Source organism: Chelonia mydas, chromosome 15 (assembly GCF_015237465.2).
Source record: "Chelonia mydas isolate rCheMyd1 chromosome 15, rCheMyd1.pri.v2, whole genome shotgun sequence".
NCBI classification, from domain to species: Eukaryota; Metazoa; Chordata; order Testudines; family Cheloniidae; genus Chelonia; species Chelonia mydas.
In genome coordinates, this window is record NC_057856.1 from 21,036,508 (window position 1) to 21,049,564 (window position 13,057).

Consider the following 13,057-nt stretch of genomic DNA (forward strand, 5'->3'; position numbering starts at 1 on the left):
TGAACTTTAAAAGCAAAAATCTATGTTGTAGAACCTAATAAACAGGTGAGTTTAATCCTGGCAGCATTAGTGAATAGTGTTCATTTAGGGCAGTGGTCCCCAAACTTTTTATGTTGTGTCCCCACTTAGCCATAATGTAACCTGTTCACACTCCACGAGCCAGAGCTGCAGCTGAGGCCACAGCCCTGAGAACGGCTAGGGTTAAGGCCAAACCCAGGGCCTCAGCTGGGGCCGGAGCCAGGGGCAGTGCTCCCCCTAAATGTTCCTCCATGCCTCACCCTAAATCAGTGGTCTCCAAGCTGGGGTATGTCTACATTTGCAGTTGGGGGGAGGGGGTGTGATTGCCACTTCAAGGCAAAATATGCATTAATTCTGATTGAACTAGCATACTAAATGCAGTTTAACCACAGTAGTGCAAGGGGCTAGTTGTCTGAAGTGCAGGGGTAGGGTCTCAGCCAGGCACACATTCCATGTAACTAGCCCATCCCACTGCTCATGCTGCTGTGACCACTTATGTTTAGTGTGCAATTCTAGCATGTTTTTCTTCAAATTAGGAATCAAATCACAGCCCTACCTCAAACTGTAGCCATAGCCTAAACCTTAGTGGCAGAATACATGAAGCAGAAGCCTATGTTCAGGGGCTGTTTGATTCAAGCAGACTTTGCTATTGAAAAAGACCAGTCCAGCTGAAGCTTTAGAAGAGAATCTGGACACCTTGACTGCAGATAAAATTAAATGCAGAATGAAAAGGCTACCATTAATCCTGCCCGTGAAGGACTGTTTCAGCTCCTCCCCTTAAGCCATAACTATCTGTAAACTAGTTTCCAAAGTGAATCTAGACCATTAGAAATCTGACTAATCATGTCTAAATGTTTTTGGAAGAAAATGTGATAATGACAGTGCACTTGTTGCTGGTAACAAGGGTGCTTTAGGTTGTTGGTATTATCCAAGTTTAAAAAACCATTGTCAGTAATAACTATGTACATAAACATGCAAGTTGAGGAATAAATGAAATGCTCCACTTTATTAAGAAACCAAAAATACAAAACTGATGGATTCATGTACTTAATTGAACACTACTGAAAATTATTTCCCTTAAAAACTTCCATTTTGGTGTGTATAAGTGCCAGTAAATTTAGTGTTAAAGTTGACATTTTCCACTATCTGTGCTGCAATAAGCTATTTTCAAATTTAGAACTTGGTGTGGTTTGGTAAAGACTTATGTAGTTCAGTCAAGCATGGAATTTGACTCAAGTTTTAACTAATTGTAACTTCAGTGGAAAGTGAGTTACAATGCTCAGCGAAGAGCCCATTTCACTGTATACACTGAGGAACACTCAGCCTTAACTATAGCAGAACACTAGCTCTGCTATAATTTGTACATCACTTAATATAAACAGGTATATTGATGACTAGTTTCTGGTTGCTATAGTATGGAGCCCTCTGAATTTCAAAGTTCATTTTAATAGATCAATCTTCAGTTCTGGGTTGCAACTGTTTAGTTTTTTTTAAAAGGCAGCATGGAGGTTGAGCTTGGTACTGTATTCCTAGAAAAAGAATCTCTGCAAGCAGTATCTGTATTTCAAATCCAGCCATTAGGAACAGGTTTAGACCTGCATTTTACACTTGTTTCAATCCATTTACACTTGCCAATCCTTCAGGGACTGTCTACATGGTAGGGTAATGTGCACAAGGGGGTGGTGATTTTAAAAAGCATATTAACACATGCAGTAGTTGGCCCATGTCAGCCATACTTGTACACATTTAAAGTTCCCTGTTGTGTACACCAGGGAACTTTTAGTGTGCACAAGCATGGTCTACGCAGACTAATCCCCCCCAAGCACACATTACTTTAACCTGTAGACAAGCCCTCAGATGTTCACTGCTTTTGTTTTCCCTAGTTAAGTTACACTTCGGGTTTTAAAAGTCAGTGTTTAAATCAGGTAGGCTTCAAGCAGCTTGTAAGAGCTTACCAGATTACTTTTTAATTTACTACTTGTTGCATATGTATTCCAAGTGTGAAAAATCAAATTAACATTCAATACTATATTAGCATCTATTCAAGGATAGGAGACATTTAAATTACTCCTAGCAATGCATGAAAGTTCACTTGTTTAGATATTTGAAATACAACTTTATTATGATCTAAACAAAAAAGGAATGGGAATGACAGTAACAAACAAGATTTACCACTGAATACTGTGATGTGACTGCAGCAGTCTTAGTTAGATTTGAAACTCAAGGGGGAAGTAATTGCAGTCCAAAAAAAACAGCTAGATATGCAGGTCCAAAATATGAAGGAATTTTTTTTTTTTAAACTGCCACATTCACTCCGAAGCCCATTCAACTCTCAGCATCCCAAAGATTAAGCACATGTTCTGCTCAGCTAGATAATAAAGTGGCAAACACGCTGCACCACTGACATCACAGGACAGTTGCCTATAAAACTAGACTTCTGACGCTGGGCTCCAGCTTCATCCCTTACAGGTCATCATCTTCATCTGGCAGGGCAGTGGTCTGAGCAATCTGAAACAGAGAAAATTATATTTACAACTAGTTATAGAGTTTGAACTCCTTATAGCAGTTGATTTCTCAGGCATCAATGTTAGAGAAATGGACAAACATTTGCAACTCTGTACCATTTTGTTAGAGCAGTTACCTGTAAGTCTTGCTCATACTGTGCTGCCAATGCTGGGTCCATAACAACCTCTGGGGGTGCAAGAGCAGGCATGGCAACAAACTCCAAGTTGGGATCTCCAATTAGCTTCCTGGCAAGCCAGAGGAAGGGCTTCTCAAAGTTGTAGTTACTCTTAGCTGAGATATCATAGTACTGCAAAAGAGAACGGTCATATATACACACACAAAACATGTTAACACATCTACTGTTGGAAAGTCAGACCTTGTTATACTGCTAAGTTTGGCTCTGACCAGCATCTCAACTGCAAGGTCTTCACCTGCTTTACTCCCAGTGATTTTTGCCAAGCTAAAGTGGTTTGGCACACGATAGAAACAGGCCACTAAACAGTCCCGTAACAAAAAAAGCAAGTTAAGACATTTCAGTTGTCTATCAAGGCAACAGATTTCCGGACCTAAACCTTGATTTTTATTCTAGTAAGAATCTGTTTTTATTTTTCTTAAGTGCACAAGACTTTGTGAAGAGCTCCACTCTGAACAGATTCACATTTGGCTGCTCTGAATTTTTATCAAATTCTAATGAATGTTATGTTACCCTTTTTACTGTGTTATCAGCTTCTTTAAATGATGAAGAGCTTTATATCAAGACTGAGGTCAGGGTCCTACATCTCAGGCAGAAGTCAATATTAGTCCTAATGAAGGGAATATAGCACCTTTAACCTCCTATCTGAGTCAATTGTTAAGATCCTCAATTCTGTTCTTATGGAAAAAAAGAAGCGATTTGATGTTTTACTGCATTTGTAGTTAACTATCATTGGTAATGAGAAATGCGTAAGTGCTCAGCATTGCATTCTACCTTCAAAATAAAAGGGCTGCAATAGTACTGTTTAGGTCAACAAACTAAAACCAAAACATAAGATTCCTGAAAACAGACAGCCACCATACCTGAAGATTCTTCTTCCTGTGGAAGACAATTGACTTTGCCTTGACTTTTCTGTCCTTAATATCCACTTTGTTGCCACACAACACTATAGGGATGTTTTCACATACTCGTACCAGATCTCTATGCCAGTTAGGTACATTCTTGTACGTAACTCTTGATGTTACATCAAACATGATGATGGCACACTGAGCTGAAAGATAATTCAACCTTTCATATTATTTATTTATTGAAATGTATACTAGCGCTGGATGAAAGATATATGAATGGGTGGTCCTCCTGTAAGTACAACCCTCGGTCCGTCCACTCTATTTCACACTTCTAATTTTCCGCCTAAGAATTCTGTCAGGATACCTCCTGCTTAATAAGCAAAAAGAATATAGGAGTTCCTTAGGCCAGCCCAGGATTATTTGGCTGCTCACATTTTAGGGCCCAATCCTACAAACGCTAAGGCACCCAGTAAATTTATTTATGCAAGTAATCCTATTGAAAACCATGGTATTACGTGGATAGGGCACACACAGAGGCTTCCCCAAGAAGTTTGATTTGCCCAAATATTTATCAAAAACATGATTCAAATAGGTGTAAACCTGTCTCAGACAACCTATCCCGGCCTTGAGCTACTTGAGAGCTTATGGTACATATCTCAGGATGACCTTGTGTCTCCCACCCTAGTCCAAGGAGCTTTTCAAAGAACAAAGAGGCCAGACTTTGTTCCTCATATTTCTAAAGGCAGGCAAGAGGACAAACTCTTTAGAGATATTCTGCAAAGAATTAAATACACTCAACTGAGTCAAATACATAAGGAATTTAGAAAAATTTAAAGGGAAAAACTCCTGTTTAATGCAGTTTCCAATTCTCTTTAAGGGGGCACTTTAAGCCTGGCAAGTGATTTCTTGATTCGTTTGTTATGCCATTTAACTTTACTGGAGAGTTCCACAGATTATTAGAAAACAATATACAGAATAGTGTGACTACTTCCTCATGCTGACATGGCTACAATTTGCTTAGGTTGGGATGCTCTTTTTTGTGCAACTATTGTCATATTTCTGACCCCTCCCTGTAAAGTTATGGGGGAGTTACTGTAAATATTCTGCAGTTTTACACTTACCCTGAATATAATAACCATCCCGCAGACCACCAAATTTCTCCTGACCAGCCGTGTCCCATACGTTAAATTTAATAGGGCCTCTGTTAGTGTGGAACACCAGAGGATGGACTTCAACACCCAGTGTAGCTGTAATTAAAACATTAAATTTAGAAACTGCTTATGTAATATTTGAAACTAGTACTAGAATTCTCCAAGTGTTTAAACATACCTACATACTTCTTTTCAAATTCACCAGTCAAATGACGTTTTACAAATGTTGTTTTACCAGTACCACCATCACCAACCAAGACAAGCTGTTGAAAGATTTCAGAAAACAAATCAAGCCAACACATTTAAAGTCTCTTTATAAAACAACTGTCACCTATTAACCACTTTTAGGTAATTTTTAATTAAAACACCAATCCTATAAATTTTCTCCATGTAGGGGGATTACATGGTTTCGTTTTTTTAATTATAAGTTACCTAAAAGCAGTTAATGGCCAGCTTGTTATATATTTCATTCTTTGACATTACCTCAATTTCAAGCTGCCTTATGCAACACCATATAGCTTTCAATGAAAATAAAAGTGTTAAATTTGGTTCTATCAGTCACAGATTATTAAATCCAGATAAAAGAACATTCTAGATTTGGTCTTAGAGTGCAGGTACTTTAAGAACATCTTCTTAGAATGTTGTATAGAACCATTTCAATTTTAAAAAATTGGATCAGTTAACAAGACCCTCCTACAGTGCTTGTAATTCAAACACTACAAGTGTTGGACAAGCACATTAGAGCCACAGCATGAAGTTGACTTGCATTGTCCAAACCAAGAAATATGCAACAGCATTTGAGTTTTTAGAAAACAAAAAACTATTTACCTTCCCTAGTGTTTAATAGGACATTAAATAATAATTTGTGTAAAACAGGAAGACAACCACAAACACCCAAGATTTATACACACTCTCAGACTCCTTGCTATAACACTGCACTAAACAGTAAACTACCTCAAATGAGTTTTTCCTGCCATCTGACAGTTTCCACCCAACACAGGAAAGAAATGGGGTAAGTTAGGAGACTACCTCAAAGCAAGAAAGTGACAAAGGAACTAGGGAGAGGAAGCATTTGGAAGTACTTTTAATTCATAATCGGCTTAGATTTTATGTTGTGCACCACAACGATTTAAAAAGTTTAAACAAACTACAATTCGAATTAGGAACAACAGCTAACATGCATGGCATAATGGAAATTCACTCTAGGCCCTAACCTGTGAAAACTTACTGTACAATGGTAAGTAGAGTAAAAACCTCCGCTCCAAACCCACGGCTGCGCTAACGCCAGCCAGGAATCTATATGAAGCTGCGCCAGCGAGTCAGACCTGCCCGCACAACGCCAACTCCTTACCTTAAACTGCACTTGGGGCTCTCCTTGGGCGGCCATGCTGGGTCTGCGGGAGAAATGGCAGCATGAGAGCTCAGCCCGCCAGACAGCGCTGGGCCCGGTGCTCTGCGCTGCGCTCACCGGCCGCCTCCGGCGCAGGGGCCCGGGCTCCTCCCAGCCCGCCAACTGCCCGCGTGGTCCCGGCCCCATTCATCGGGACAGGAAGCGCCGCGCCGCATGGGGCGCGAGAACGAGCGATAATGGCGGCCGCACTTCCCCCCGCCCCCATCCTAGACAAGGAGCCGCCTGAACCCCACTTTCGCCAGGCCCGATACGGGGGGACTGAGCCACGGGGCCTGCAAGGCGCCCCCCGGGGAAGACGAGCTTGGACTCGCCCCCGGGGGTGCCCGCCCCAGTTCCCTCCTTCCGCGCCAACACCCCGCCGCTCAGCGGAGACCATCTCGGTGCCTATCAAGCGTCGGCCCGGGCTTGGGGCTCCGGAGGGGCCCAACCTGCCTGCCGCTCCCCCACCCCTCCAACGGGCCTCGCGGCCTCCCAGCGCCACGATGACAGAGCAGCGCGCGCGCCACTTCCCCCCCCCCCTCCCCGCGGGTACCCAGGCCGCCTCAGGCCCCTGCTCTGCTCCTCCAGCCAGGCCTCTCCCGCGCCTCATCTGGCGAGCGGGCCCAGACACCCCATCGCGAAAGAAAGGAGACGGGAGCGGCCCCCAGCCAGGCCTCACCTCCCCCCTAGCCCCGTTCCTAGGCAGCGACCGGCGACTACCATCGCCCTCGCTCATCCCTCTATCCCTTCCTAAGCCCAACCCACTTCCCTCGAGCCCTACGGGGAAAGGGAGGAGGCCTGGCCCCGTTACCTTCCCGAGACGTCTCTCGGTGTCGCTCCCCTCAGTGACTAGGCGCTGGAAAGATGGCGGAAGCGCGGTTCAAATACCCGGAGTGCGACGCCGCGCGGACACAGTGAGAGGAGGGAGTGGTCTAGCGTCACGTGATAGGAGGGGTGGGCGGTGAGTTCACTCCCTCAGACAGCGCGCGCCGCTTTGGGAGGCGTTTTTCTAACCGCCGGTGGAATGCTGGGAGACGACGCGCAAGCGCTACCTTAGCTGCACAGAGCGAAAAAAGAATCAATCGCTCTTCCGGGTCTAGAGACGCGGGAATCAAGACGCTCGCGCCCCGCCCACGCGATGTGACGTACAGCGCTCGCTCGTGGCCAGTGCTCAGAACCCGGGCGCGCGCCCTTTGCGCGCGCTGTTCCCAGCCCCCCAATTACTTCCTCCGCTCCACGCCCCTGCCTAATAAAAGTCCTAGGCGGAGCTGGGCCGTCCTCAGCGTCCGCCGGAGTCGGGGGTTGAGCGCGCTTCGCCGTTTCCGCCCTCAAAGGGCCTCGTGTGCACAACCCAACCCTGAGGGGGGACCAGCCCTCCCCGCTGTACAGGCAGCCCCGCCCTTCGTGCGGTGTTATTAGCTCCCGGTCCGGCGCTAAAGCTGGAGTGTAGACGGTGGCGATGGAGGAGCAGGGTGGCGAGGGGAGGCGCTCTAGGACACCTGGCCGCCTCGCAGGCTCTAATTCGAAGCAGCAAAAGGACTCAATCGGGAGTAACAACTTCAGGATTTGGCCCCTTGTGTCCCAGATGGAAAGATTACACATGCTGATGAAGTGAGCTGAAGCTCACGAAAGCTTATGCTCAAATACATTTGTTAGTCTCTGCCGTGCCACAAGTCCTCCTGTTCTTTTTGCGGATACGGACTAATGCGGCTGCTACTCTGAAACATGCCTTTTTATCATCTTCACAGTTGGAGTTACTGTTCTTTTCCATGCTCTGTTTTGCTTTCCACAGGAATGTATGTGTAAATAAAGCATAACCTGTTTAATGGAGTGGTTTATGCCTCAGATATGTCTACACTATGAAAGTAGGTCGAATTTTTAGAAGTCTTTTTTTAGAAATCATTTTTATATCCTCGATTGTGTGTGTCCCCACACAAAATGCTCTAAGTGCATCAACTCGGCGGAGTGCTTCCACAGTACCGAGGCTAGCGTTGACTTCCAGAGCGTTGCACTGTAGGTAGCTATCCCACAGTTCCCGCAGTCTCCGCCGCCCATTGGAATTCTGGGTTGAGATCCCAATGCCTAATGGGGCAAAAACATTGTCGCAGCTAGTTCTGGGTACATGTCATCAGGCCCTCCCTCTGTGAAAGCAACAGCAGACAATGGTTTTGCATCTTTTTTCCTGGGTTACCTATGCAGACGCCATACCACGGCAAGCATGGAGCCCGCTCGGCTCACTGTCACTGTACGTCTCCTGGCTGCTGGCAGACACGGTACTGCATTGCTACACAGAAGCAGCTTATTGCCTTGTGGCAGCAGACAGTGTAATAGGCCTGATAACCATCGTCATCATGTCCTAGGTGCTTTTGGCCACGTTGGTGAAGTCAGGAGGGCTTGGGCAGACCTGGGTGCCAGGACATAAATAGGAGTGACTCGACCAGGTCATTCTCTTTAGTCCTGCCGGCAGTATTGCACCATCTTCTGCCGAGCGGCCAGGAGATGAGGATGGCTAGCAGTCCTACTGCACTGTCTGCTGCCAGCCTAAGATGTAAAAGATAGATGGAGTGGATCAAAACAAGAAATAGACCAGATTTGTTTTGTATTCATTTGCTCCCCCCTTCCTCCCTCCGTGAAATCAACGGCCAACAATCGTTTCAGTGAGGTCTGTCAGAGGTACCTTCAAAAGTTTAATGGAGATTCAGTCCTGCCTGGAATACCAGGAGGAGGGATAGCTCAGTGGATTGAGCACTAGCCTGCTAAACCCAGGGTTTTGAATTCAATCCTTGAGGGGGCCATTCTGTGTGACAGTTGTTTTTGTTTCTCCTTGATGTAAAGCCACCCCCTTTGTTGATTTTAATTCCCTGTAAGCCAACCCTGTAAGCCATGTCATCAGTCGCCCCTCCCTGCGTCAGAGCAACGGCAGACAATCGTTCTGTGCCTTTTTTCCATGCAGACACCATACCACAAGCATGGAGCCCGCTCAGATCACTTTGGCAATTAGGAGCACATTAAACACCATGTGCATTATCCAGCAGTATATGCAGCACCAGAACCTGGCAAAGCAAAACCAGGCAAGTAGGTGATGTCAGTGCGGTGACAAGAGTGATGAGGACATGGACACAGACTTCTCTCAAAGCATGGGCTCTAGCAATATGGGCATCATGGTGCTAATGGGGCAGGTTCATGCCATGGAACGCCGATTCTGGGCCCAGAAAACAAGCACAAACTGGTGTGACCGCATAGTGTTGCGGGTCTGGGACGATTCCCAGTGGTTGAGAAACTTTCGCATGCTTAAAGGCACTTTCATGGAACTTTGTGACTTGCTTTCCCCTGCCCTGAAGCGCAAGAATACCAAGATGAGAGCAGCCCTCACAGTTGAGAAGCGAGTGGCAATAGCCCTGTGGAAGCTTGCAACGCCAGGCAGCTACCGCTCAGTCAGGAATCAATTTGGAGTGGGCAAATCTAATGTGGGGGCTGCTGTGATGCAAGTAGCCAACACAATCATTGAGCTACTGCTATCAAAGGTAGTGACTCTGGGAAATGTGCAGGTCATAGTGGATGGCTTTGCTGCAATGGGATTCCCTAACTGTGGTGGGGTGATAGATGGAACCCATTTCCCTATCTTGGCACCGGAGCACCAAGCCAGCGAGTACATAAAATGCAAGGGGTACTTTTCAATAGTGCTGCAAGCACCGGTGGATCACAAGGGACATTTCACCAACATCAACATGGGATGGCCGGGAAAGGTACATGATGCTCGTGTCTTCAGGAACTCTGGTCTGTTTCAAAAGCTGCAGAAAGGGACTTTCTTCCCAGACCAGAAAATAACCGTTGGGGATGTTGAAATGCCTATAGTTATCCTTGGGGACCCAGCTTACCCCTTAATGCCATGGCTCATGAAGCCATACACAGGCAGCCTGGACAGTACTCAGGAGCTGTTCAACTGCAGGCTGAGCAAGTGCAGAATGGTGATAGAATGTGCATTTGAACGTTTAAAAGCGCGCTGGTGCAGTTTACTGATTCACTTAGACCTCAGCAAAACCAATATTCCCACTGTTATTACTGCTTGCTGTGCACTCCACAATATCTGTGAGTAAGGGGGAGACCTTTATGGTGGGGTGGAAGGTTGAGGCAAATCATCTGGCTGCTGGTTACACGCAGCCAAACACCAGGGCGGTTAGAAGAGCACAGGAGGGCGCGCTGCGCATCAGAGAAGCAGTGAAAACCAGTTTCATGACTGGCCAGGGTACTGTGTGAAAGTTCTGTTTGTTTCTCTTTGATGAAACACCCCCCTCCCCTTGGTTCACTCTACTTCCCTGTAAGTGAACCACCCTCCCCTCCCCTCTTTGATCACCACTTGCAGAGGCAATAAAGTCATTGTTGCTTCACATTCATGCATTCTTTATTAATTCATCACACAAATAGTGGGATAACTGCCAAGGTAGCCCGGGACAGGTGGGGGAGGAGGGAAAAACAAGGCCACACTGCACGTTAAAACTTAAAAAATTTTAAACTTATTCAATGCCAGCCTTCTGTTGCTTGGGCAATCCTTTGGGGTGGAGTGGCTGGGTGGCTGGAGGCCCCCCCCACCGCGTTCTTGGGCGTCTGGGTGAGGAGGCTATGGAACTTGGGGAGGAGGGCGGTTGGTTACACAGGGGCTGTAGCGGCGGTCTGTGTTCCAGCTGCCTTTCCTGCAGCTCAACCATATGCTGGAGCATATTAGTTTGATCCTCCAGCAGCCTCCGCATTGAATCCTGCCTCCTGTCATCACGCTGCTGCCACCTATCATCTTCAGCCCTCTCTTCAGCCCGCCACCTCTCCTCGCGTCCATGTTGTGCTTTCCTGCACTCTGACATTGTCTGCCTCCATGCATTCGTCTGTGCTCTGTCAGTGTGGGAGGACAGCATGAGCTCAGAGAACATTTCATCGCAACTGCTTTTTTTTCGCCTTCTAATCTTCGCTAGCCTCTGGGAAGGAGAAGATTCTGTGATCCTTGAAACACATGCAGCTGGTGGAGAAAAAAAAAGGGACAGTGGTATTTAAAAAGACACATTTTCTAGAACAATGGGTACATTCTTTCATGGTAAACCTTGCTGTTAACATTACATACATAGCACATGTGCTTTCGTTACAAGGTCGCACTTTGCCTCCCCCCACCGCATGGCTAACCCCTCACGCGTTCCCCCTCCCCCCACCGCATGGCTAACAGCAGGGAACATTTCTGTTCAGCCACAGGCAAACAGCCCAGCAGGAACGGGCACCTCTGAATGTCCCCTTAAGAAAAGCACCCTATTTCAACCAGGTGACCATGAATGATATCACTCTCCTGAGGATAACACAGAGAGATAAAGAACGGATGTTGTTTGAATGCCAGCAAACATAAGCTGCAATGCTTTGTTGTACAATGATTCCTGACTACGTGCTACTGGCCTGGAGTGATAAAGTGTCCTACCATGGTGGATGGAATAAGGCTGCCCTTCCCAGAAACCTTTTGCAAAGGCTTTAGGAGTATATCCAGGAGAGCTTTATGGAGATGTCCCTGGAGGATTTCCACTCCGGACACATTAACAGACTTTTCCAGTAGCTGTACTGGCCGCGAATGCCAGGGCAAATTAATCATTAATCACGCTTGCTTTTAAACCATGTATACTATTTAAAAAGGTACACTCACCAGAAGTCCCTTCTCCGCCTGGCAGGTCCGGGAGGCAGCCTTAGGTGGATTCGGGGGTACTGGCTCCAGGTCCAGGGTGAGAAACAGTTCCTGGCTGTTGGGAAAACCGGTTTCTCCGCTTGCTTGCTGTGAGCTATCTTCCTCGTCCCCAAAACCTGCTTCTGTGTTACCTCCCACTCCATTGACGGAGTCAAAGCACAGGGTTGGGGTAGTGTTGGCTGAACTCCCTAAAATGGCATGCAGCTCATCATAGAAGCAGCATGTTTGGGGCTCTGACCTGGAGCGGCCGTTTGCCTCTCTGGTTTTCTGGTAGGCTTGCCTCAGCTCCTTAAGTTTCACGCGGCACTGCTTCGGGTCCCTGTTATGGCCTCTGTCCTTTATGCCCTGGGATATTTTGAAAAATGTTTTGGCATTTTGAAAACTGGATCGTAGTTCTGATAGCACAGATTCCTCTCCCCATATAGCATTCAGATCCCGTACATCCCGTTCGGTCCACGCTGGAGCTCTTTTGCGATTCTGGGACTCCATCATGGTCACCTCTGCTGATGAGCTCTGCACTCACCTGCAGCTTGCCAAGCTGACCAAACAGGAAATGAGATTCAAAAGTTCACGGGCCTTTTCCTACCTGGCCAGTGCATCTGAGTTGAGAGTGCTGTCCAGAGTGGTCACAATGGAGCACTCTGGGATAGCTCCCGGAGGCTAATACTGTCAAATTGCGTCCACACTACCCCAAATTCGACCCGGCAAGGCCGATTTCAGCACTAATCCCCTTGTCGGGGGTGGAGTAAAGAAACTGATTTTAAGAGCCCTTTAAGTCAAAAAAAAGGGCTTCGTCGTGTGGATGGGTGCAGGGTTAAATCGATTTAACGCTGCTAAATTCGACCTCAACTCCTAGTGTAGACCAGGCTTGAGACAGCTCGTTTCCCACATTCAAAGCTTAGCAGGATCAGTTCTACCAGTCATAAACTAACTTCCATGTAGTTTAAGGGGTTTTCCTTGAGATTATGGACATCAAAAGGCCCATTGTCAAAGATCCGACAGCAACCTTTTTAAACATATATTGGTTTTCCCATAGGTCTTTGGCTAAAATATACTCTCCTTGTCCTATTCTTTACAATAGTTAGTTGACATTTTCCTACTTGAGAGATAGCACCACTTTAGCATTTCTATAATTTATTAAGTGGTTCAGATCCTTTGTGCTATTAAACATAATCTATTATTTATTGTTGGTTTTCTATGTGGATAATTTTCATATAACGTGTACTGAGTTTAAGATCAAGG

General features: G+C 46.2%; 1 protein-coding gene across 2 annotated transcripts; it reads right to left on the reverse strand.

Moving 5' to 3' along the window:
- Positions 1-997: 997 nt before the first annotated feature.
- RAN (RAN, member RAS oncogene family) lies at positions 998-7,491 on the reverse strand. Of its 2 annotated transcripts, XM_007054973.4 has the most exons (7): positions 6,917-7,491; positions 6,067-6,109; positions 4,894-4,978; positions 4,686-4,811; positions 3,580-3,767; positions 2,660-2,830; positions 998-2,526 (listed from the first exon to the last, which is right to left on the reverse strand). In XM_007054973.4, exons 2-7 carry the CDS (start codon positions 6,100-6,102, stop codon positions 2,482-2,484), a joined length of 651 nt encoding a protein of 216 aa, XP_007055035.2. In that variant the 5' UTR covers positions 6,103-6,109; positions 6,917-7,491; the 3' UTR covers positions 998-2,481. The 2 variants fall into 2 exon arrangements, with proteins under 2 accessions (XP_007055035.2, XP_043385332.1); XM_043529397.1 differs by having other exon boundaries at positions 4,894-6,109; positions 6,917-7,081.
- Positions 7,492-13,057: the final 5,566 nt, after the last annotated feature.

Excerpts from the sequence above, each read along its gene's own strand:
- RAN (XM_043529397.1), bottom strand. The coding sequence starts at position 5,017 with ATGTGTTGGCTTGATTTGTTTTCTGAAATCTTTCAACAGCTTGTCTTG. Across the intron at positions 2,831-3,579 it reads ACAGGAAGAAGAATCTTCAG|TACTATGATATCTCAGCTAA; the intron begins GTATGGTGGCTG and ends TCTCTTTTGCAG. Across the intron at positions 2,527-2,659 it reads AGTATGAGCAAGACTTACAG|ATTGCTCAGACCACTGCCCT; the intron begins GTAACTGCTCTA and ends TCTCTGTTTCAG.